At 32.6% G+C, this 23,958-nt stretch overlaps 1 protein-coding gene across 1 annotated transcript in view; it reads right to left on the bottom strand.

Annotated features, from left to right (window-relative positions):
- Positions 1 to 23,958, bottom strand: part of LOC108906105 (spermatogenesis-associated protein 13) — a 191,513-nt gene that overhangs the window by 43,560 nt on the left and 123,995 nt on the right. The window contains exons 6-7 of the mRNA XM_018709264.1: positions 8,085 to 8,187; positions 2,741 to 2,908 (exon numbers count right to left, since the gene is read on the bottom strand). Coding sequence (XP_018564780.1) covers positions 2,741 to 2,908; positions 8,085 to 8,187 — 271 coding nt within the window. The remainder of the gene's footprint in view (positions 1 to 2,740; positions 2,909 to 8,084; positions 8,188 to 23,958) is intronic.

Raw genomic sequence — 23,958 nt, forward strand, 5'->3', positions numbered from 1 at the left:
TTTAATATAAAGGGTGTTCCAAATTTTCCGCAAGGAGTAAATTTAATATTAAATAAAAATTGTAAATTTTTTAATGATTCATGACGTGTACATGTTATGTACGGAACAATATATCGGGTAAATGGTCTCCACGGTTTTGCTGGTACATACGCATTGTTTTGTGGAAATTTTCCAAGGCTGTTTTGCATAAATACGACTAAATTACGGTGATACAGTGTTCAATTTCCTCCTTCAAGGCGTTGGTGGTTGGAGCCTTATTGACATAAAACCCAGAGAAAAAAGTTCAACGGCTTTAAATTGCATGATTTGGGCGGCCAACACCAAAACGGGAAATTACACTATCAGGAAGTGACTCAATCAATAATTGAATTGTTTCTCGGACTGCATGGCATGTGGCACTGTTTTGTTGAAACCACATGTCGTCTACATCCATATCTTGCAATTTAGGCACAAAAAAACGGATTATCATATCACGATAGCGAGCACCATTAACTGTTATTGCCTGACCAGCCGCATTTTCGAAGAAGAAAGGTCCGATGATGCCTCCAGCCCAAAATCCGCACCAAACAGGGACAAGTGTGGGATGTGTTTCTCAACAATCACTGGTCGATTTTCTGAACCCCAAATGCGACAATTTTGTAAATTAACCAAACCATTAAGATGAAAATGAGCCTCTTCGCTGAAGATGATTTTGTTCGAAAAATCAGCACCCACTTGTTCCATAATCCATTCAATGAACTCTCTCCGTTCTGCGTNACAATCCGCACCAAACAGGGACAAGTGTGGGATGTATTTGTTTCTCAACAATCACTGGTCGATTTTCTGAACCCCAAATGCGACAATTTTGTAAATTAACCAAACCATTAAGATGAAAATGAGCCTCTTCGCTGAAGATGATTTTGTTCGAAAAATCAGCACCCACTTGTTCCATAATCCATTCAATGAACTCTCCGCTCTGCGTGGTCAGTAGACTTCAGTTATTGAGTCAATTGAACTATATAGGCATGAAGAATCGAATCATTCGTGGCAATACGCTGCAGACAACTTCTGCAAATGGCCAATTCTTGACCACGGTACCGAATTGAACGACTTGTTGAAGGCCAGAGTGTTTAAGATCACTAATTTCTAGTTTCCCTGAATTTTGCAATTAATCTCTTCACAGTTGATGAAGTTAAATCACTATTCCAACCATATTTTGTACGAAAAATGGTGAACTGTACCTGCCTGCTAAACCTCCATTAATTTCAAAATATTGCTCAACAATGAAAATCGTTGTTTTCTCGTGTTGCGCTCCATTTTCAATAACCCTGAACTGTCAACTGCCACGCTGTCTTTTTTGGACACCCTTTAGCAGCCTACATTAAAGTTATATAAAAAAATATTTTATTATTAAACTTTCCGCCAGAAGCAAATGGGTAGCTTCCTTGGATGAAAATAAACCGATCAACTTAATTTTTAATACAATTTTGTTTTTTTAAGAAACTACGGCCTCCAATAACCTGTTTTATTATTTTAAGATAAGTCTTACTTTTCTTTTAGATATTTCAATGAATTCCACATAGTTTTTGTCATTTATAGTACTTGGGGTAGATAATAACCATAAAAAAATTAATAATTAAGGTAATAAATTGTTAATTTTTTTTTATCTGGTTAGGTCTTCAAGAAAAGATTAGTATAGTAGAAACCTATAGGTACGCTCCTAATACATATTTTCACAGTTATGGAAAATATTCATGTCAAGTAATAACAACATGTGAAAACAAGAAACAAAATTATGACATTAAATATCCAAATAATTAACCCATCTGGAGCACTTACGAAATAGTTTATAAGGACAAGCTTCAAATTAGAGAGGATTTAGAAAATAAAATTAGGTAGACATGTTATGAAATTGCGAGAAATAAGAAAAATAATAAAAATGTTGAAAAATGCATAGAAAACGAGAAGTTGGTGAATTGAAATAAAAAGAATTATTTAGTTGTCTAATGTTTATTTTCTTTGTTTTATTGCCATGTATATTTTGCTGTCAATATCTTCAGTAACTGAAACTTTAAGGAGCAGATAAATTATTACCAACAAAAAAATTGTCTGAGAATTGAAAGTTTAATAAAAGATAAAATGTCAAACGAAAAGTTTATCTAAATGTAACAATTTCGAAGCTAAAGGTTATGAAAAAGTAAAGAAAAACGTAAATGTTCGGTTATCCAGAGCTCGAACACTTATAAATTTGCTCAAAAGAGAGAGGTCTCCGAAGGTGTCAAATTAGAATGAAGTATTAACTTTTAGATGAAAAAAAATCGGTGTCATTTATTTTTTTTGCAGGTAATTATTTCGAACCCAAAACGTTTCAATTTCAAACAAGAGAAATATAAAGGTAGCTCACTGAAAAGTAAAACTATTTAATAGAGGTTTTGCAATGTATTATATAATTTTGATGAACTTAATCATAAAGAAACGGATTGGTACTTACACAATTAAAAATAGAAAATCAGTACATTTTAAGTAAAGATACAAAATTTATCTTTCACGTCTGCAAACAAGAGAACGTCAAAATAGGCAGAGATAATTACTTTTTTTCTTTAAGGATTGGTAAAAAATGTTATGATTATGTTAGATTTCCGAAATGAAGTGAAACGGTTAAGGTTGAAGAATTGTTTCATAATTTCTGCAAGTGATTTTACTTTCATCATTATGCAGTTTCATTGGGGAATATAATATTGGGCCACATTGAAATACCCACCTTAAATTTATCAATGAGTATTTGGTTGAGAAGATCCGAATGTGGCCGGGTTCCTTTTCCAAGCGGTGGTCGCCTTCTGATAGCTGGGGGATTGTCGAATTCGTCACCTGGTGGGTCTGTGTCGTGCGATTCGGAACTGTCACCTGCACCCCCACAGCTGGGCACCATCTGTAAGGTGACTGTATTTGAAGACGATATGCCGTGGATATTTATTTTGGAAACGAGGGTGTAACAAGGGAAGTGGCATTTTTTTTTAATACAGGTCAGAATTTTCTAACTCTTAACTGGAATACAGGATGTCGTTGTGTTCCCCACAGGATAAATAAGTATTTGTTGTTGCCTTTTTTAAAATATTTAGTTTAATTTATATCCACCTCGTTTACCAACATCAACACATCTGAAATACTTCATCTGATCTGATATGCTTGAACATTTTTCACTATGTATCTTAAGAAATAGAAAGAGACAAGTACAAAGTGAATCATAATAAAATCTAATTGAAAAAAAAAAAACGATTTATTCAGTAATTCTGTTTGGACGAATTGTATACTGCTGTATTAGTGAACGAATATTCAATATTCAATTTAATTTGTCATTGCGAACAAAAATGTTGCGTTCGTTTGCAATTTTTCTGTTTATTGAGTAAATTAATACACTTGTGTGTACGAATATCCAATATTCGGGCAACTTTACGCATATACAGGGTGGTTCATTACAAAAAATTATGAGATGTACAATGGATAGTTGGATGGACACCTGGATGCCTGGTACACTTGGACAAGCTGTACATGATAGGGATACATTTGAGACTTGTGTAATATGCGCCACACTATTAATTGAGACACACCAAGCACCTCGGATTGAATGAGTTGCTTTTACTTATACGGGGATTTTCTTTCATAATACTAAAATATGTGTTCCTCTCCTGCTACAATATGATGCGGATGCCTGAGATTTTTTTGACGATTCACGCCATTATTGGACCACCGACCAAAGGTAAACCGAGAAGATTGACTTGCTTCGTCATAAATTAAAACATCATCAGTTCTGTGTTGCTTCACATATAGGCCATTTTAAACGCTTGTAAGACTGATATAAACAGCAAATCACGGTAATAAAAGCGCTATAAAAACTACAGTAATACTGACTACACTTATTGATTCCATTGCAACCTTGACTTTATCCATTGTGAAGAAGTAGTAAGTAAACTAAAAGGTAAAAAATATAAGGCGACTAGAATTTTATGTGTGTACACTCAGCTTGACCAATCCGCGAGAATAATTTCTTTTATAAACATTTCATACTTTTGAATGGATTGCCATCGGTACAAAAATTGATATTGTTTGACTTCAAAAATTTGATTAATTCCGTTTCCATTAAGAAAAAATAAAACGCTGCAGACTTAAAATATGGTAAAGTTCAGTTTAGTATAATATTTCTTATTTATCCTGTTGAAAGAAAGCAACCACATATAGGGAAGAAACAATGCGATAACTGGAAGAATATAATCATATTGGAAAGGGTTGATAAATGTAATCGTGTATGTTTGTGGTTTTAATGTGTGTACCATTTTATTTTCTTACAGAGGGAAAAATAATAAATTATTTTAAATAACATATTTCTGATTACTCATTCATGACTACTAAGCGGATGATGCATTTATATGTGTAAATTGGAGGCTTAATTTCTTTAACAACGGAAAAAATACAAATGGATTTGAACTACGAATAAATAATTCAACTATTATAATGTAAAATAGCCTAAGCTATTGTAAATATCAATTTATTTTAGTTGCACAACATAGTAACTATTGAAATGAAAATATTGAAGCATAGCAAATAAAGTCAATAAAATGGTATAAACTTAAAATAACTAATGATTTAGGTACTTCAGACTGCCTTTTTAGAAATGTTACTTACATTTTTATAGGTTGTAATTACGCGTTCTCTATGACCATTGAGTTTTTTTAAAGAAATTATTAACATGCGGTATTATTAGATTTTGTTTTATTCTGAGGTTTAAAAAGGGGAATTTAATTTTATATTGTTACATTTAAAAGTTTTATGTCAGTAAGGTAGATTTAAAAAAGGCAGCCTATAAATTCAATGATACGGTAATCACTAAGGTATGTACGTAGGTGAGAAAACAAATACTCGATAAAAGAAATAAATAAGTGTTAGACAAATATCTTACCAAGCTAGTCTAGCGGCCGCCTATTAAAAATGTTACAAAAATTAGTGTGGTGTTTAACTTAAAATTAAAATTTAATTTACACTGTGTGTGCCTACCTACCATGGGGTAAACAAGCGGCTGTGAATTAGTGTGTAGAATACTATAGCTAAAAAAATATATGAAGAATAATTTTCGCAAGAACATATTTAAGGAAAAATACATGTTTTAAGATATACGTAGAGCTAAATCATACTGTTTATGATACTAATAAATAATTTATTTTCCAAATATACAAATATTATAAAATTTATCTACACAAAATTTGACTTCCGTGATGTTTTTTTTTTTCATTGCCTTAGCGAAATGATTTGACGTCATCATCATTTTATTCAATATTTTAATAAAATCTCATTTGAAAACCATCTACAATATACAGTGTGTCCAGTTATTCAGGTTAACACCTCTAGAAATGTGAGAAGGCTGTGGACTTTCCGCAAGCAGATTTTTTTACAATTAGTCCTCTGATATTCTACTAACCATTTTATTGATGTGACAAAACTTGGCCTACTACCAAAACAAAAAAATCGTTTTTCCAGAAAGTGGTATTAGGCATTTTTTAACCATAAGGTAATATTATCAGGCTATTTAACACCCATCAAAATACCCATATACCTTTAATCGACAAATGACTATTGAGTGTTTATTTTATGGGGTACCAAACTTCGAAAAATTAGGCTACTAAAAATTATAATAAGCAGGTCAAAGACTGTCATGAAAGTGGAATTAAATACAAATCGGACAAAAAAATACAGACAATATAAAAACACTTGTATTTACAGCCACAGTAAAAATAATAATTAACGTACCAAAAATGTAGGTAATGAATAAATACTAAGTTGTTGAACAAAAAATTGCAAAGCGTTAATCTAAATTAAGTTTTAGTAATAATATTATGTTTTTGGTAACAAAAATGCCTAATACCACTCTCTGGAAAACGACCCTTTTAAAAAATCGTAATAAGCCAGGCTTTTGTCACAGCAATAAACTGGTTAGTAGAATATAAGCTACTTTCAGGTTACTAATTGTAAAAAAATTAGCTTGCGGAAAGTCCATAACATTCTCACATTTCTAGAGTTGTTAACCAGAAAAACGGAAAACACTGTACAGGGTGATTCACTTTATTTTGACCCCCCTTTAACTTTTTTATTTTAAGAGTTATAAAAAAATGTAAAATACAAAAGTTGCACGATTTTATTTTTTATGAAGTTTGCGAAAATGATGAATGCGAAAACAAATGAAGTCCAAACAAAATGGCCGCGGATGTTAACTTTGTTAATTTAAATGGAACACCCTGTATATTTTTACATATTTGGATAGAACGTTCCTTGTCGATCATAGCCATATAGGGTTTGTTGGGTCCATCTCTAACAATAAGTGAGATAATATTAAAAACAAAAAGATGTTTTTTTATTAAGAAAAAAGGCATCTTGTAATTGTTAGACCTCGTTCAGGCATTTCTGCCTTTTTTCCAATTACGTAAGAATTTAGATTTAGTTGTAATATATTTTGACATATCGGACATTGATATAGTCCAAAATGCGTATAGGTATTTTAACTAAATCTCACTAATTAGACCGTGTGCGGCTAATTACTCATGGACAATGTTATATGGTAGGTCGTGACAGTGACAGGTAGTAATGTCATGATAACATTGTTATTGTTTAACAGTTTGTATTATTATTTAATTAAAATGGGTAACACAGAAGTAGAAAATTGAAATATTATTAGGAATTAAAATAAAATATGGAGATGAATATCTTAACTACTCTATCTTAATTCCTATAATATTTAAATTTCCTTCTTCCGTGTAACCCATTTTAATTAAATAATAATACAAACTGTCAAACAATAACAATGTTGTCATAATATTACCTGTCATTGTCACGGCCTACCATATAACATTGCCCATGAGTAAATAGGCCTCTCACGGCCTAATTAGTGAGATTTAGTTAAAATACTTATACCCGTTTTGGACTATATCAATGTTCGATATGTCAAAATATATTACAAATAAATCTAAATCCTTACGTAATTGGAAAAAAGGCTGAAATACATCAAAGACGTCCAACAATTACAAAATATCTTATTTTCTTAATAAAAAAACCTTTTTTTCGTTTTTTAATATTATCTCGCTTATTGTTAGAGATGGAACCAATAAACTATATATGACTGTGCTCGGCAGGGAACGATATATCCAAATATGTAAAAATATATAGGGTGTTCCATTTAAATTAACAAAGTTAACATCCGCGGTCATTTTGTTTGGACTTCATTTGTTTTTCTAATATCATTTTCGAAAACTTCATAAAAAATCGTGCAACTTTTGTATTTCACATTTTTTTATAACTCTTAAAAAAAAAAGCTAAAGGGGGGGGTCAAAATATAGTGAATCACCCTGTACATATAAGAAATTTTTTACATACTGATTATGTAACTATTAAGTACAAAGTAATTGCAGTTTAGCTGCATTTCTATATTTCAAACAAGTTTTAAATAGTGGGGTGACGTAAAAATACTCAATAGAGTCATGCTCGTACAAGTTTTCCGCTGGTCATAGGCGCCGACAGTCAACAGCGCCTAGCTGGCGGTTTAGTCGTCTGTAATCGAACGATTATTATTATTATAATTATTAATTTCTTTTACGATTATACAATTAGTTGACTTTTGGTGCATAATCTTATGTTGAGCGAAAGTAGTGGTAAAAAACTGTAATTAATTCATACTATATCAAGACAGAAGAAAACAAATTTAACGTTACACAGCTATAAAATTATTAACAAATAAAAACTATGCAGGTAGAAAACAAAACAGAATAATGAGTTCTAAAAATAAAAATACATATTTAAAAATATTTCTATAATTTTCCTTCTTTCGACGAGTGCACCTTATTAAAATTTTAATCCACCCATTTTTATGTTGTAATAAATATAGTAAGGAACTATGTTATAAAAAGTCCCCGCGAAAATTATTCTTTTGATTAAGATTTTATTATGTAATACATTGCCTCCATTTCGAGGAAATGGTGAATTTGCAGCATGTGTCATAAATAGAAATCGGAAAACTGCTTCCTATACAAAGAAAACCGGGAAAGTAAACAATAAGGAAGTCTTACCTCGATTTGTATGCCGCTGTCTCCGCTGTTGCATTTTGCGTTCCTTGCGGCTTTGTTTAATTTCTTCCTTTCTTTACTGCCACGCCAGATAAGGGGACCGAACCTGGAAAATACGAGAAAAGCATATCAAATACAAGTTCCATGAAAACGCTACGCACTCGTATATACGAACGCACTTTATATTCTCGCAAATTATTTCCGATCTTAAAAATATTAATAAAGTAAGATTGTGTTTCCCAACGTAAGAACACAGTGGATAATTAAATTCAAAGTTAACCTCTTCTAATCATGGGGAAATTGACGGACATAGGCACTAAATTCCCGGAACGAAATTGCTGTGGGTGCGGAGCACCCTCAGCAATTTAACTTTTAAACGCATCAATAAACTGAAAGTGGCATTTTTATTTATAGGCAATAATATTTGTAATTTTTGCATTGCAAAAAATAAATTCTTTTTAATTATATACCTACAAAATGAACAAAAATTTTGAAGAAAAAAGGAGTCTCTAAAAAGTCTAGTCTAGTTTAGCCTTAATATTTATTTCTCCTATGAAAATAATCTACGGTATACAGGCCGTCTTACGGTGATGGCCCATTAGAATATTTCAGACACTACTTCGATTTAAATTTTGAAAATTTCGGCTTTGGGGTTTTCGGGAGTGCTCTTTTTGAGTAAAATAATATGCTATTATTGTAGCACTTCCGGTTATGCCGGAAGTAGCTGTAAACTTCGTTATTTTAAATGCAACACTGCATTAACGACAAAATAAATTAAAAATAAGTAAAAAATGCTAAAGCTTCGTTCTGTAAGCTTTCACTTATTTTTCGGACACACAAAGAACATAAGATACACTACCTTCCGCTACCAAAATCACCTGAAGAAAATTATACCAAGTATAGACATTTTTTACGTTAAATTTTGAGAATTTAAAGCCGATGAAACTTTTTAAATTCAAAAGGAACACCCTGTATTTTTTCGTACCATATTATAGAAAGTCAAATTCTCTCTTCACTGATACACTGTTACAGTTTCGATTTTCTCAGATATTTGCTGTTTTCCTACATTCTCAAGAATATTACGTTAAAAACATTATCAAATGTGCCTTGAAAGGCAAATATTGGTATTGTCATTTAGTATCTTATAGTCCGGTCAATCTAGACATTCAAAGATACATACATTTACAACAAGCTGAAAGTGAGTAAAGTTGTTCAAAACATAATTAAAAATAACATATTAAAATTCCTCATCGTTCCGGTACTCGGAAAAAAATTTACTCGAGGTCAAAGGTAAAAAAATGGGTTTTTCGCGAATTTCAGCTAAACGGTAAGTTTTATCATAAAATTAGCTCTGACAAAAATTGTAGACCATAAAATTATCTATAAAAAATGTATCAATACTTTTTTCCTAAGAGCCACCGTTTCTGAGATATAACGATTCGACCTTGGTCGAACAGCAGTCATAATACTATGGCAAATATTTGTGCATATTAATTTTAAATGATCTAAATTTGATCGTTTATTCTTTAAAATCACTCGTTCCAAAAAAATATGTCAACGACTCTGGGATTTCATTGTTTAAATCTTCAAACATGCGACCTAGTGGAGGGTAGTTATAATTATCAAACACTGCCGATTGAATATTTTCGAGAATGATAGTTGCAGCTGCTTCTAGGATTCTGAATCGTTCTTCTTTTTTATTCATTTTTTTTTCGTACCAGGCTTAATTCAAAATATCATGATGATTGTCTCTTAAGATAATAAGTTTATCACCATACTTAAGTTTTAGTCGTACCTGAATCGTCCTGTAATCTAAAGTTGTAGTTTTGCAAACATTTCTTAGTTCGTTTAAAGTGAACTGACAGTCATCGCTATTTTCAATGTAAGTAAATATTTCCTCCATTGCCAGATTCGTAGCTTCGTATTTAGGACGACCGACTTAACCCCCAGTAGAAGGTTTCAAGAAATAAACATAGCAATCATGATGATACTTAGCTTCAGCAGCAATTAAATCATATTCAAATTCGACTCGAGCAAGAACAGCTTCTGCTATAGCATCGGAACGAGTCCGAGCTACTTCAATGCAACTCATGAAAGTGGGAGATTTTGATAAACCACCCTCACTTAAATGGTTAATCCAAGAGTACGATTCGGTTGAGGAACTATGCAGGGTAGAATCGTTTAATTTGTGGCAAATGAACCCTGCTAGATTTTCTAATCCATCATATGCTAATTCATTTAGTTCCCCAACTGTAACAATATCCTCGTTCATAGGGCTGACTGATGGTTGATCTAGCGGAAAATTACATTTCTTTATTAAAGAGCCGCTAAGTGGTATATGGGGGGTATCGTCAATTTATACGTTTGAAAATTCGGAATACGCTCCCTCACTTCTTCCCATGATTTATGATCTCAATCTATCTTGAAATTCGAGAGGACTAGGATGATCATGGAGGCCATCTTTTGTTCTGATCACACCGAAAAATTTTCAAGAACATCTTGATTCAAGCGCCTGGTTAGTACACAATCAGAGCCAAAACGACACTTCAGGTCATCGAGCAACATTTTTAAAGCGGAATTAGAAATCACGATACTTGTTAAGTCAGGGGAGCGTGGTGGCCATGGAATGGGTCCATCTCTTCCAATCTATGCATTGGGAAACGATGAACTTAAAAATTCCCTTACAGATAAGCGGTAGTGTCCAGGGCATCCGTCATTTTGAAAAATAATAACATTTTCATCATTTTGAAATTGAGGCACGTCTTCTACCAATTGTGGTNTTCTTATACAGGCCTAAACTGCACCAACAGAGCGTTGGAAATGTTCATTCGAACACGTTTTTGGTCTAACGTGAGCAAACGCGGCACCCAACGCGCGGACAGCTTTCTCATGTTTAAATGTTGATTTAATATGTGACAAACACGTTCTTTTGACATGTTCATAACCTTTGCTATCTCTCTCACTTTAATTCGGCGGTTGTCTAGCACCATTTGGTGAACTTTGGCAATGTTTTCGTCGGTAGTTGCAGTTTTTCGACGTCCCGAATGTTCATCGTCTCCAAAGCTCTTACGGCCACGTTTAATTCAGCTGCCCAAAATTTCACTGTGGTAAATGATGGTGCAGAGTCCCCATACACAGAATCCAACTCATCTTTGATTTGAGTAGGCGTATTGCATTTCAAAAACAAATTTTTAATGACAGCTCGATACTCGATTTTGTCCATTTTCATAAAAACACTCACATCAACTCACTCAAACGACTGTTACATAACAACTGTGCGTCCAAAATGGCTGAAACTTTGGTGAGTAATTGTCAACAGATGAATAACGAAATTCACTAGCTTTTATTTACGAGTGCTGCCATCTTCATGTTGAGGTCGGAAACTTTTCAGACCACCCTCGTATTTATAGGGAACTAAAATTTAGGAAGCATGTTCCTAATTCTAAAATGCACCTAAAATTCATGCACCAAAAGCAATTAAGTCATCGCTTATTTCCCAACTATACAAAATTCCATAACTCAATAGAAAGTTGATTTTATCTCTATTAAATATGTAAAAGATACAAAGGAAATCCATTAGACGCGGCATTTTCAAAATAAATGTCTCATTAAAGTTCAGTTGACTGCCTACATACCCTGAATTATACTGCAATGCACGCATCGACTTCATAGTTTCAGAATGCAAGTTGCTGCGCGATTATCAGTGTATAGTAATTTTGCACGGATACCGCCGCGCCGCCGCGCTTCGAAGCAGGAATACGAATTCCGACACGAGTCGAAACTCCAAACGGTTAACGCTGATATGGGGTAGAGATATGCATCTTTACGAGAAGCGCAATTTGATTTAGGAACGCCAACATGGCAGGTTTATTAATTTGGTCATGTTTTCCTGATGATTAGAGATAGACGCATCAATTAAGCGAACAGGATAATGATAATAGACTAGGCGGTATCTGTTTTGGTTTGGGTGAATCGTATATCCACGGAGATTTTTGGCTTTTTGGCTTTCAAATATCACTAGAAATGAAAATTTTTCTATGCGCATAAAAAAAATGTGGGCTTAACTTTTGGCGACACAATATGTTAAAAAGTTCGAAAAATGTCATCTCTTTCTTCCTATTTAATTATGTATCTTTTCAAGAGTTGATTTTAGGCGAAAATGAAAGAGGAAAAAAATGTTTGCAATTAAATTTTTTACAAAATATGTCTAGTTACAAATCGAATGAATCATGATTATTATGGTAAAAATCGAAAAAATCGCAAAAATGGGGTTAAAAAACATTACCTTTTTAGGGAATTTTTTGGGCCATTTAAATTGGGTATAGGACCTCTATACTTGGCTAAAAAAATCTTCATGTTATGTAGAATTATCACACCAAATTTCATCAAAATCGGTTTGATAGATTTTGCATAATAATTTAGCAATCCAGATTTTGAAAAAAAAATTTCAAATTTTCAAAATTTTGCACTGCAAAAACCAAGGCCCTTAGATACTTGAAAATTTAATCACATATAGAAGGGCTCTCAAGCTTTCAAACTTTTTTTGAAAAATCCGAATCCTACAATTAGGAGAGCTCTGGCGCTTGTTTAAACATTGGTCGAATTTTTGTACTTATAAACAATTTGAACTTTGTGAATATTGAATCAAATTAAATTTTTTAAAGCAGGTTTTAAAAATTCTCGGAAAGACGCTTCTTTAAAAAAAAAAACAGAACGATTGATCAATTAGTTACGTAGTTATAGCCGTCATTTATACTAAATGTACTGGGACATCCGGGCTAATTTTTGGTATTCCGAGTACTTACCAAGTCTAAGATTACAATACTTTTCTTCATTGGCAACCTACTTTAAAACGTGTTTAAAGTTATTTATGCAAGCGAGAAATTCAATAAAATCGTACGGGTGGTGGTGGTGAGGGAAGCAGAGAGCGCGGCCGCTTCGGCCTGCTCGAAATTGAATCGGCTATAACTACGTAACTAATTGATCAATCGTTTTTTTTTAAAAGAAGCGTCTTTCCAAAAACTTTTAAAACCTGCTTTAAAAAATTTGATTTGATTGAATATTCACAAACTTCTAATTATTTATAAGTACAAAAAATCGACCTTAAACAAGCTCCAGAGCTCTGCTATTTGACGGAATCGAATTTTTCAAAAAAAGTTTGAAAGCTTGAGAACCCTTATATATGTGATAAAATTTTTATGTATCTAAGGGCCTTGGTTTTTGCTGTGCAAAAATTTGAAAATTTGCAATTTTTTTTTCAAAATCTGGGTTGCAAAAATATTATGCAAAATCTATCGAACCGATTTTGATTAAATTTGGTGTGATAATTCTACATAATTTTTTGAGCCAAGTATAAAGGTCCTATACCCAACTTCAAAACCCCAAAAAAAATCTCTAAGAAGTAATGTTTTTTAACCCCATTTTTGGCGATTTTTTCGATTTTCACAATAATAATCATGATTCATTCGATTTGTAACTAGTCATATCTTGTAAAATTTAATTACAAAAATTTTTTTCCTCTTCCATTTTCACCTAAAATCAACTCTTGAAAAGATAGGTAATTAAATAGAAAGAAAAATATGACATTTTTCTCATTTTTTTAACATATTGTCTCGCCAAAAGATAAGCTCACGTTTTTTTATGCGCATAGAAAAATTTTAATTTCTAGTGATATTTGAAAGCCAAAAAGCCAAAAATCTCCGTGGATATACGATTCACCCAAATATGGCTTTTTGAAACAGATACCGTCTGGACTATAATGTGTTTTTGGACTCTGGTTCCATATTAGTGAGTTATGAGTTTTTATATTATGAGTTTTCAATATTCCGGCAATTTAACGTATACATGGATGAAGAGCTCATATTCTTTGACGTCCTTGCGTATATTGGATGTTAAATCAACACACATCAAAGGACTTGAATAATTTCTCTAGCTCTATCGGTAATAATTAGCTTTTAGGCGATATGGCGTGAACATATTGTTTAGGTAAATATCGCAAATATCAACATTTACAAATTAATACTCCCATAATCCACAAATATTTGTCAATCATTTCGAGCGAAAGTCTAAGGGCCAAAATAATCCAGTTCTATTAAAAACACAGCCACACACAAAAAAAATATTTTTCTAGTCTGGAGGTCAGATTATGTCACTCCATGTTTTGGTGGTCACTGAATCCGAATCCGTGATCCATTTAACCCCATCACGTCAGGCTTTACCGATAACCCCATATAACCTCATAACCCAAGCTGTCAATTTCTATTAGACACAATGATCCTGTAAAGAGAGCTGAGTACCCACAATAACCATATAATCCTATACATTCGACCGCAAACCTTCTAACCTCACAACCGTATAATCCCTTGACAGCCTTTTTTTTATTTTGAAGCTTTCATTTTTTTAATCAAAAACGGAGACACGTACACTTTTTAAACTCGGATTTTTAAACTCTTATTATGGAGAATTCAAATATGTAGGTGTACAACCAGTGGCACCTACCAATACAGGAACGTGCAAATTTTGTTTTTCTTATGTATCCCATTTTAGATATTCGCATTCTTTAAATCACTGCATTTTTCTGAGTACGACTAGGTATGTGTCATCCAGCCACAACAAAATTATTTAAACCGACGACAAAAACCTGTTTTTTTTTTTATATTTTTTGCTCAAGAATCAATTTGAATTCAAAACAACCTATTCCAGTTAGAAAAAATTAAACACTGCCAACTACATTACCAACTTCACAAGGGCGGTAAATTTAAATTTGGACAAATATATTTAATTATATACAAAAAGAAACGTATTTCTTAATTGCTACTATGACATTTTTTATTTAAACTATTTGTTTCAACATTTCAATTTCCAAAAAAGCTAATTTTTTGACAAATTTTCTTCATCGTCTATCGGGGACGTGTCATAATTCATCTTGTCTCTCCTGATTCGACAATGTGTTTATATATATATAGCTGAATTACAATTAAAATACGTCTCCAAAAATGTTGAAATTGGCCCAACCTTACTAGGCACATTAACAATAAAAATATTATTACATGAAAGTAAAGAAAGAAAAGTATCCTCTAGAACAGGGGTCGGCAAGTAATTTTAGGTGGGGTCCGGATACTTTTGAAAATTTTTTACGAGGTCCAGAAAAAAAATTCATATTTCTTATTTTTTATTTTAATTTGGACTCAAATTTAATCTGCTTACTAATTAAGAACTCAAAATACTCTCACAATTGTAAAATACTAGAAAAAATGATAAGATTGGCACTTAAACGTAAAAAACATTTTTTAAATAATTTATTTGAGTAATTTATACTTTCAAAGAATTTTTGGCGGTCCAGTATTTTACCTTTCGCGGTCCGGACCTGGACCGCGGTCCGCCAGTTGCCGACCCTTGCTCTAGAAACATAAGAAAACCTTCGCCGGAAATGGTTTTTATAATTGAAAAAGAAGTTTACTACTAATTGATGTAAATTTTATGTAGCTACGAAACATGTTTTAGTTCACAGCAACCGTCGGAAAAATAAGCTTCTGGTGTAAGGAATTAAAGAATATAGAAATACTAGGGTATTTCTATATTTTCAAATTGCGTTTGACGTATCGCCCTTAAAGTTACATCAATAAATTATCAAGATCTGTTACTAGTGGTGACAGTAAAATCTACTGTACTGTTTATGGATAGATCTTTTCAACAAAACCTCATGAATGCCACCATAGCGTATAGCTAAAAGACCATCTAACTTGAAAATGAAGTAACATTCAACTAAAATATATTTGTTTCAATTATCATATTTTGATCTCAATATTATCTGACAGAATTTGTGCTCCATTATTTAAATACACTGTGTATATATGATGCCTGTTATTCAAGTTGCATCATTGGGAAATCGGTTATCTTAATAGAAACTTGCAGACTTTGATGAAAGACGAGAAGAAATTTGAGGTAGATATATAGGGTATTCGGAAATACTGCTTGAATAAATTCAGGGGTGATTTTACATAAGAAAACATGAAGAATTTTTCATATGAAAATTTGTCCGCAAATCAATCCTATGGGTGTTATGGCCCAAAGATTTCGCCCGATAATGGGTGTTTATAATAAGCAGTGGCGGCTCGTGGAGGAGGACTCTGGGACTCCGCCCCCCCAGATATTTTCAAGCTATAAACTTAAAATAATGTATTTATTTAAATAAATAAGAAATCTAAATAGCATGCATTCAATATCTCTTGGATGTTAGGTTGGTTGCATAAAGTGCATGTACTCCGTGAACGTAGCTCAGATTAATGCCATCTGCCATCTATGATCGTACCAAAGAATTATGATTAACCGCGCACGCAATCCCCACTCCATCGCGGACCGTGAAATCTGAGTCCATCGTGCAAGCATATTTTTACATATGATTGGACAAATTGGCACGTGGAGGGGATAGGTGACGATAGGCTCGCGCGCTTTGTTTTGGAACTCCATGAGGCAGTAACCCGTATCACTGAAGTATGGTTATACGGGTTTTGTTTTTGCTTTGGCGCTTTTTAAGACATTATATTTTATAAGTTTAAGTTTAAAATGAGGGTTTGTGAAATAAAAAAACTTGTTATTAGTAATTTAAGTTTAGAGGAAAAAGTCGAATTGAAAAATAACGACGTCCAACGCCAGTGTTGAATTTAGTTCAGGTGTAGAAAGAGTGCAAAAAGTGGGCCGGCTTTCGCAAATTTGATAAAAACATTTATGATAAGACCCCGTGGTGGTGTGATTGTGACCAAACAAATAGATTTTTTTGTTTTGTATGTTTATTGTTTGAAGGAGGCGAAGAAAACTGGACGAAAACTGGAGTTTCTGACTTGAAACATTTTGAAGTTAAAATTAAGAAACATGAAAATTCTCCTTAACACAAAAACAAGTTGGTGAGTTTTTTACTTTTAGGAAGAGTAAATATTGCTTCTTGTTTAAATAGTGCTTATGCAGAACAAATAAATAGTAAATAGTCACAAGGAAACAGTTAAGAAAAATCGATTGCTTCTTTCAAAAATTTTAAATATCTTAAAACTATGTGGTACATGTAACCTTTCTCTTTGTGGACATAATAAAAAAAGTGACTCGGTAAACAAAGGGGTATTTTTAGAACTGATAGACCATAGTGCAAAAATTGATCACGTTTTAGATAAACATCTTAGTGATGCCCATGTTTTTAAAGGAACTTCAAAAACTATACAGAATGAACTATTACAGTAATCTACATAATTACACCCTAAATGGGTTGATTGATCGATTATCCACTTCAGCCCCCACACGTTGGAATTTTATTTCTCGTATTGTATCTAAGTAGCTACTGTACACACTGACAGTATTCATTTTGGGGTATTTGCAAAACACAATGACCTTGAAATTCCTTAAAATTTTACGCCTGCGGCGCTAAACCCGCAGCTCTTATGATGTACGTCCTTTTTTTAAAATGCGCCCCCCCCCCTGTATTTAAACCCACGGGCTGCCACTGATAATAAGTACATATTAGGTAATAGAAAACCATATATTATTAATTCGTTTTTCCTCAAAAATTGTTAGTCCCACATATTTTGACAAGAATAACATTTTTATATGTATAAAAAAATATCGCTTAATCGTATTTCGTAAAAAAGAATCTACAGATGCAGCGTTTAAGGATAATACTGGTGATTAAACACCCCCCCCCCCTATGGGCCCACCCCTGTCTGAGTGTGCAACCAATTAATAACTCCAGAAAGTGGTTTTTGTTGATAGTAAACCGATCGGATTTTCCGGACACCCTGTATATTTCCCTTTTCAATTTATCGACTATAACTGAAATTTTTTATTTTGATTTTTACTTTTTACTCGAAAACGAGAAGAGGACATTTCAGACATCGTTAAAACTTTTTCTGAGGGAAAATCAAATATGTAGACTTATTGGTCATGAAATGAAGCTTACTAGGACGAAGCAATGGCATGCAACTTCGATTTTTATATGAGCACCATATAGAATTTTCACATTTTTGAAATCAACGTATTTTCTAATTATCATAATGTGTCGTATGTTATGGCTTAATTTTTGTTTTTATCAAAATTCCAAAGACTGTTTTGAAAACAAAATCCAACTATTACTTTAAACCAAATTTTGAGTATTCATGTAAATTGTGATAATATAAACGTTCAAATAATTTCAACTTCAGATAAATTTATTAGGTAGTTAAATCTACATCTGTTTCATGAAAAACATATCCATAAGAAATTAACAGATATAGATTTAATTGACAAAATTTACTAAACAGTTGAAAAAACTGCCCTTACCAGTATATAAAAATTTATACTGGCTGTGTAATGCGGTCGGTGATTTGGAGTCGCACCTTATTTATAAAAATGCAAAAAAGAAGTACACGGTACTACTAAAAAATAGTAAACGTAATTTCTTTGCAAATTTAATTGATAAATCTAACAACAAAACAAAAACAGTTTGGAATATAGTCAATAGAGAAATTGGTAGAAATAAACCACTCCATAACGTACCGATCTACATTGAGGGAAGTTTGGTGCAAGACTCATAAAATGTGGCTTCTGCTTTTGGCAATTACTTTGCAAATATAACCGAGAAGACTCTAACCCAGTTTTATAGCAAGTTTAGACCCACTGCTTGTACGGTTTTGTAATTTAATGTTTCATTTAACCTTTTTCTTTACACTTGTTCAGCCGCAAGAAGTTGAAAATTCAATTAAACAATTAAATAATAAAAATTCTACAGGTCTGGATAATATGTCTGGGAGAATTCTAAAATCTGGCTGTTCTGTCTTAGCCAGATATATTGCTTACATAATTAATTTATCGATTAGCAGCAGTAAATTTCCATCTATCTTGAAAATAGGAACTGTTTTACCTATTTATAAGAACGGTGATGCTGAAAACATAGCGAATTACAGGCCGATTACAATTTTAAGTGTGATATCAAAAACTATTGAAAGAGTTGTATATAATCGAATTTTATATTTTTTGGATAAGTTTAAAATTGTAAGTAATTGCCAACATGGCTTTAGGGCATTTATTTACAGCTAGATGTAGGTTATTTTGCACAAGTCCAATCAAGGTTAGCATATGGAATTATTATTTGGGGAAGTTCATGTAGGGCAGATAGTGTTTTCATTGCCCAGAAACGTATTATCAGTTATAATATCACAAGAGCATAGAAAATATTCGATTATACTTCCGAGTCACGAGACGTATTCTGCGAAACATCACGACAGCGTAGTTGGAGTGGTGTTTTAAGGATATACGTCGAGTGACTCGGAAGTATAATCGAATATTTTCGTTTGCTCGAGTGGTATTCGATACGATTATATAATTCATTAGAAATTTAGCCAATAGCAATTACAAATTTTACGTAGTTACTATGTATTGATAAACGATTATACTCTTGACGACGTGGTATAACCGTTTTGGTGTTTCGCCTCCTCCAACAATGTGAACTATGTCATGGTAACGATAGTTTTAACTTTTGTCAATAAACGTCAAAAAAAAATGGAACGCTTCGGTTCAAGCTCTGAATTATATAATCGTATCGAATACCACTCGAGCAAACGAAAATATTCGATTATACTAACCTCCTCACTCGACGTATATCCTTAAAACACCACTCCAGCTACGCTGTCGTGGTGTTTCGCAGAATACGTCTCGTGACTCGGAAGTATAATCGAATATTTTCTATGCTCTTGTGATATTATAACTGATTATATAATTCAGAGCTTGAACCGAAGCGTTCAATTTTTTTTTGACGTTTATTGACAAATGTTAAAACTATCGTTACCATGACATAGTTCACATTGTTGGAGGAGGCGAAACACCAAAACGGTTATACCACGTCGTCAAGAGTATAATCGTTTATCAATACATAGTAACTACGTAAAATTAATTACTACTGGCTAAATTTCTAATGAATTATATAATCTGATGTATAGCTGGAGTATCCCCGACCCAGTCATGTCGCCCTTTATTCACTGAATTTGGTATTCTCCCGTTGAAAAGTTTGTATATCCTCGAAATATTGTTAAATATTTATAAAAATAAAGAACGTTTTATTACCAATGCATCTGTCCACTGTCATGATACTCGTAACAAACATAATTTTTGTGTCCCCTTCAATCGCCTTGGCATGACTTTGAAAGCTCACAATGACTGAGGTTATTTAACCATTTACCTCAACATATGAAAAACATAAATAACTTTCATCTATTTAGAAAAAATGTTAAAATATATTTATTAAAAATTTGTGCATACTCCGTTCAGGAATCTTTTGACAATAGTTGTTAGCTTATTTTATTTTAATCTGTTGTAGGTTGTATATTATCATATGTTTATATTGTATTTATTGTTTGTACTGTAATTAATGTGGATCGGCCTATATGTCTTTTTTTTTTTTAAATGCAATTATATTATATTATGTAGAGTTGACTTATCCCATACCAAAGCTGTAATGCTCTAGTTGGACTAATAAATATATCTACCTATCTAGGTAAACAGGTGGCGGGACTTTTCTTCAATCTGTCAGGTGTCTTTGATTGTCTGAATATCAAATTTATTGAAAGTAAACTGTACAACTTGGGATTTCGAGGGATCTTCCTGGAGTGGGTTGTCGATTATCTTTCACATAGGAAAATATTCGTTAAATTTGGACATGTATGGTCTGAGATATACGATGTAGATAAAGGGGTACCGAAGGGTTCCGTGTTGAGGGCTCAAATTTTTCTGTTATTTGTAATAATATAATTGCAAGCGTTTCAACTGTTTTTTTGCTGACGATACAGCGCTGGTCGTTACTGATGGAACCCGGGAGGGACTCCAACTGTCAACTAAAAGTTTGGTGCAATGCTTCGCCAATTGGTGTGAGAAAAATGGCTTGATAGTTAAAGTTAATATAAATAAAACCGAATGCCCCCACAAAGTTTTACTCTTTGTAACAACTCGACAACTTCAAAAAAATGTACAAGATTTTTGGGAGTGTATATTGACGATAATTTAAGATTTGTAATTATGTTCTTATAAATATAGTGTATGTTTGTACACATGTATTTTTGACTTGTCCTATACATTGTAAAATTATGTCTGTGAGGATTAAATAAATATTATTATTATATTACTATTATATGTACCAAAATACAATAAGAAAAACTAATTGAGATTTTTTCAGCATTATCGAAAAAAAATTTGTCACACCTCAATTTATGACAGCCAAATAATGCAAATGTACACATATATAATTTATATGTTTACTCTGTGTCTTATAATTGATTCTGACAAAATTCATAAAAATTGAATTTTTCAAAACATAGGTATCTACAACTTTGGTAGCTTTTGATCCATTTCACTGTGTTGTCTTGAGTGAGAAAGTTATAATTATATGTATTTTATTCAATGAAAATCAAACGGAAATATCGAAATAATGTACCTAGTAGAAGAAATATAGGAAAACTGAAAACATATGCTTACCCCGTAGATGGTACCGATGTCGCCCAAAATCATTTCAGACTAAACGTTCAATAGCCGTATGTCCATAGAAAAACGCAGCCCAATAGAACTCATTAAATACGTACCAACTAGAGCATGAATCAGCGCATTAAAGGTTTTAGAGCTCGAAGATAATAAGCCATTAATGAGAACAGACTCGACTGGACCAAAATCGTGAAGCAAGCAAAGTGGTATTTTAAACGAGACTGCAGCTGCCAGCGGCATATTCCTTTATATAGAATGGAAACTACTAGGGCACATTATCCTTATGAAAGGATAGCAATTTAATTTAAATAAAGGTGATGGAAATGCTACAGTAAACACATCGAGAATGTCTATGTATATATGCAGGCGATTGCATTTTACAGATGGATTTTGAAATAAGCTCTAAAAATAAAGAACGACGGGGAATACATTACATATACTATATTCCTTATTCCTAATGTTTGTCCTAACGTTTATAATATTTTTCGCATTACCAAAATTATTTATAAGTTTAAAGTTTTCGTGACACGAGTAAGTTTGCTATGATTTCCTGATTTCCTACAATGTTGTTATCTGATTGTGAAACAGAATATCCAGTTTATAAAATGTGTCAAAAATAATGTACACTGTGAGCGCTGATTCATTAAAGTCACTATGCAGTTGCAAAAAAGTTCTTTTAAGTAAATTAAAAAAGTGGTTTTTATTTCGTTAGAGCTTCTAACAAAATGCAATTTCGATCAATTTTTACCATACCTTGATAAATTTTACCTAGAACTGGTTGATGTCAAGTTAAATTGATAAATGATTCCGAAGAGGCAATTAAGTGGAGTGTGTTTCCATGATAACTTTTGTTATTTTAAAAGTTTTTAATAAGCTATTTCAATTTTCAGAAAGAATTTAAAAAATTAACGACATACATATAGATGTTTTCATTAGAAAAATTAAATATCTTCTTTAATTTATGCTTCAAAGGGCGCAAACCCTTAAAGATGTATTTTAAAGGGTACGTTCACGAAACATTTCTTGGAATTAACCGCATTAGACACCCGAGGTAGAAAGACATTGGCGGCGTGACGTTCACCATAGCAGCTTGCAGTGCATACTGTGTTTTGCAGTTACGAAGGCGTGTTATTTCGTAAATGTATCGTCCTGTGCATTTTCAGTGTAATTTCTTATTAAAATAAACCAATGGAGGTGAAAAATAAAAGAAAAGATGAAAAAATATAATTAAAATGCTTAACCAAACTTAATAGCGGATTCTGTCACAAATTAATAAAAGTTGATACATGGTGTACAATTTAAGACGAATTCCTTCCATTGCTCTCGTAATATCAGTAATACAAAAAAGTGCTTCAAATAAAAATTGCACCAAATAGATTTCTTCACATATTTATATTATATTTGACTATACATGGTATCTCATTTCTTATTCTAGAAAGTACAAGGAATATGTACACATTTTTTTTTAATATCAAATAACATGGATCATCATTTATCAATGTTTTAAATCCAACAAGAAATTCAAAAGTGTAATACTTTACAGGATATTCAATTTCCAAAGAGAAGAATCTGAATACCATGCACAATTAAAAATAATTCATTTTAAAATATGAACAAATTGATTTGGTGCGACATCTATTTGTAGTACTTTTTAGTGTTATTAATATATTGAAGAACACGTCTTAAATGGGACGCCCTGTATATTGCAAATGTCACAATTTCGAGATATGAAATGTCCCAAATTAATGATTTCTGGAACCAAAAAGCAGTTGAGAAAAACAAGGTAAATTATACTTTATATCATTTGTGGTTACGTGACATAATAGTGAGTACAATTTGAAATACCTTGGAAGAAGTATTCTGACACTATTGCCCTCGAAACTACCAGCATGAATGTAAAATAAAACTGTAGCATGCAAATACCGAGAGATCCAGAATGATTGATGGCGCCGCTACTTACAAATATTCTGTGTGCCGCTCTCATATTATCCTATAGTAGGATCGTATACGATGCAAAGTAGAGCAAAAAATTGTCGGCCTTTTGTCAAAGGAAAATCGTGTCATCATTTTTAGGAGGCGTAAGATAAATCATTTCAAATTTAAAATGAAATTGAATGTAAAATCTGAAATACCGCTGCATACGCACTGTGTTCTGGTAGTAGCTGTAGTCGCCCAGGTGCATCGAGTGTACGAACTGGTCGGTTATACGTCAAATACTAACCTGGCGAGCTTTGCCGTCAATTAGAGAGCGCTTCCAAAAAACAAGTAAACAACAGTGGCGCGTACAGAGGTAAAATGTAGTACATATGTGGAATTTAGGAAACAAATTGGATTTATAATAAATTACATTTAAAATAAATAGTTTATGAGAATAAAGGAATTTTTGTAG

This window comes from Anoplophora glabripennis, unplaced genomic scaffold, assembly GCF_000390285.2.
Source record: "Anoplophora glabripennis isolate ALB-LARVAE unplaced genomic scaffold, Agla_2.0 scaffold272, whole genome shotgun sequence".
Classification (NCBI taxonomy): domain Eukaryota; kingdom Metazoa; phylum Arthropoda; class Insecta; order Coleoptera; family Cerambycidae; genus Anoplophora; species Anoplophora glabripennis.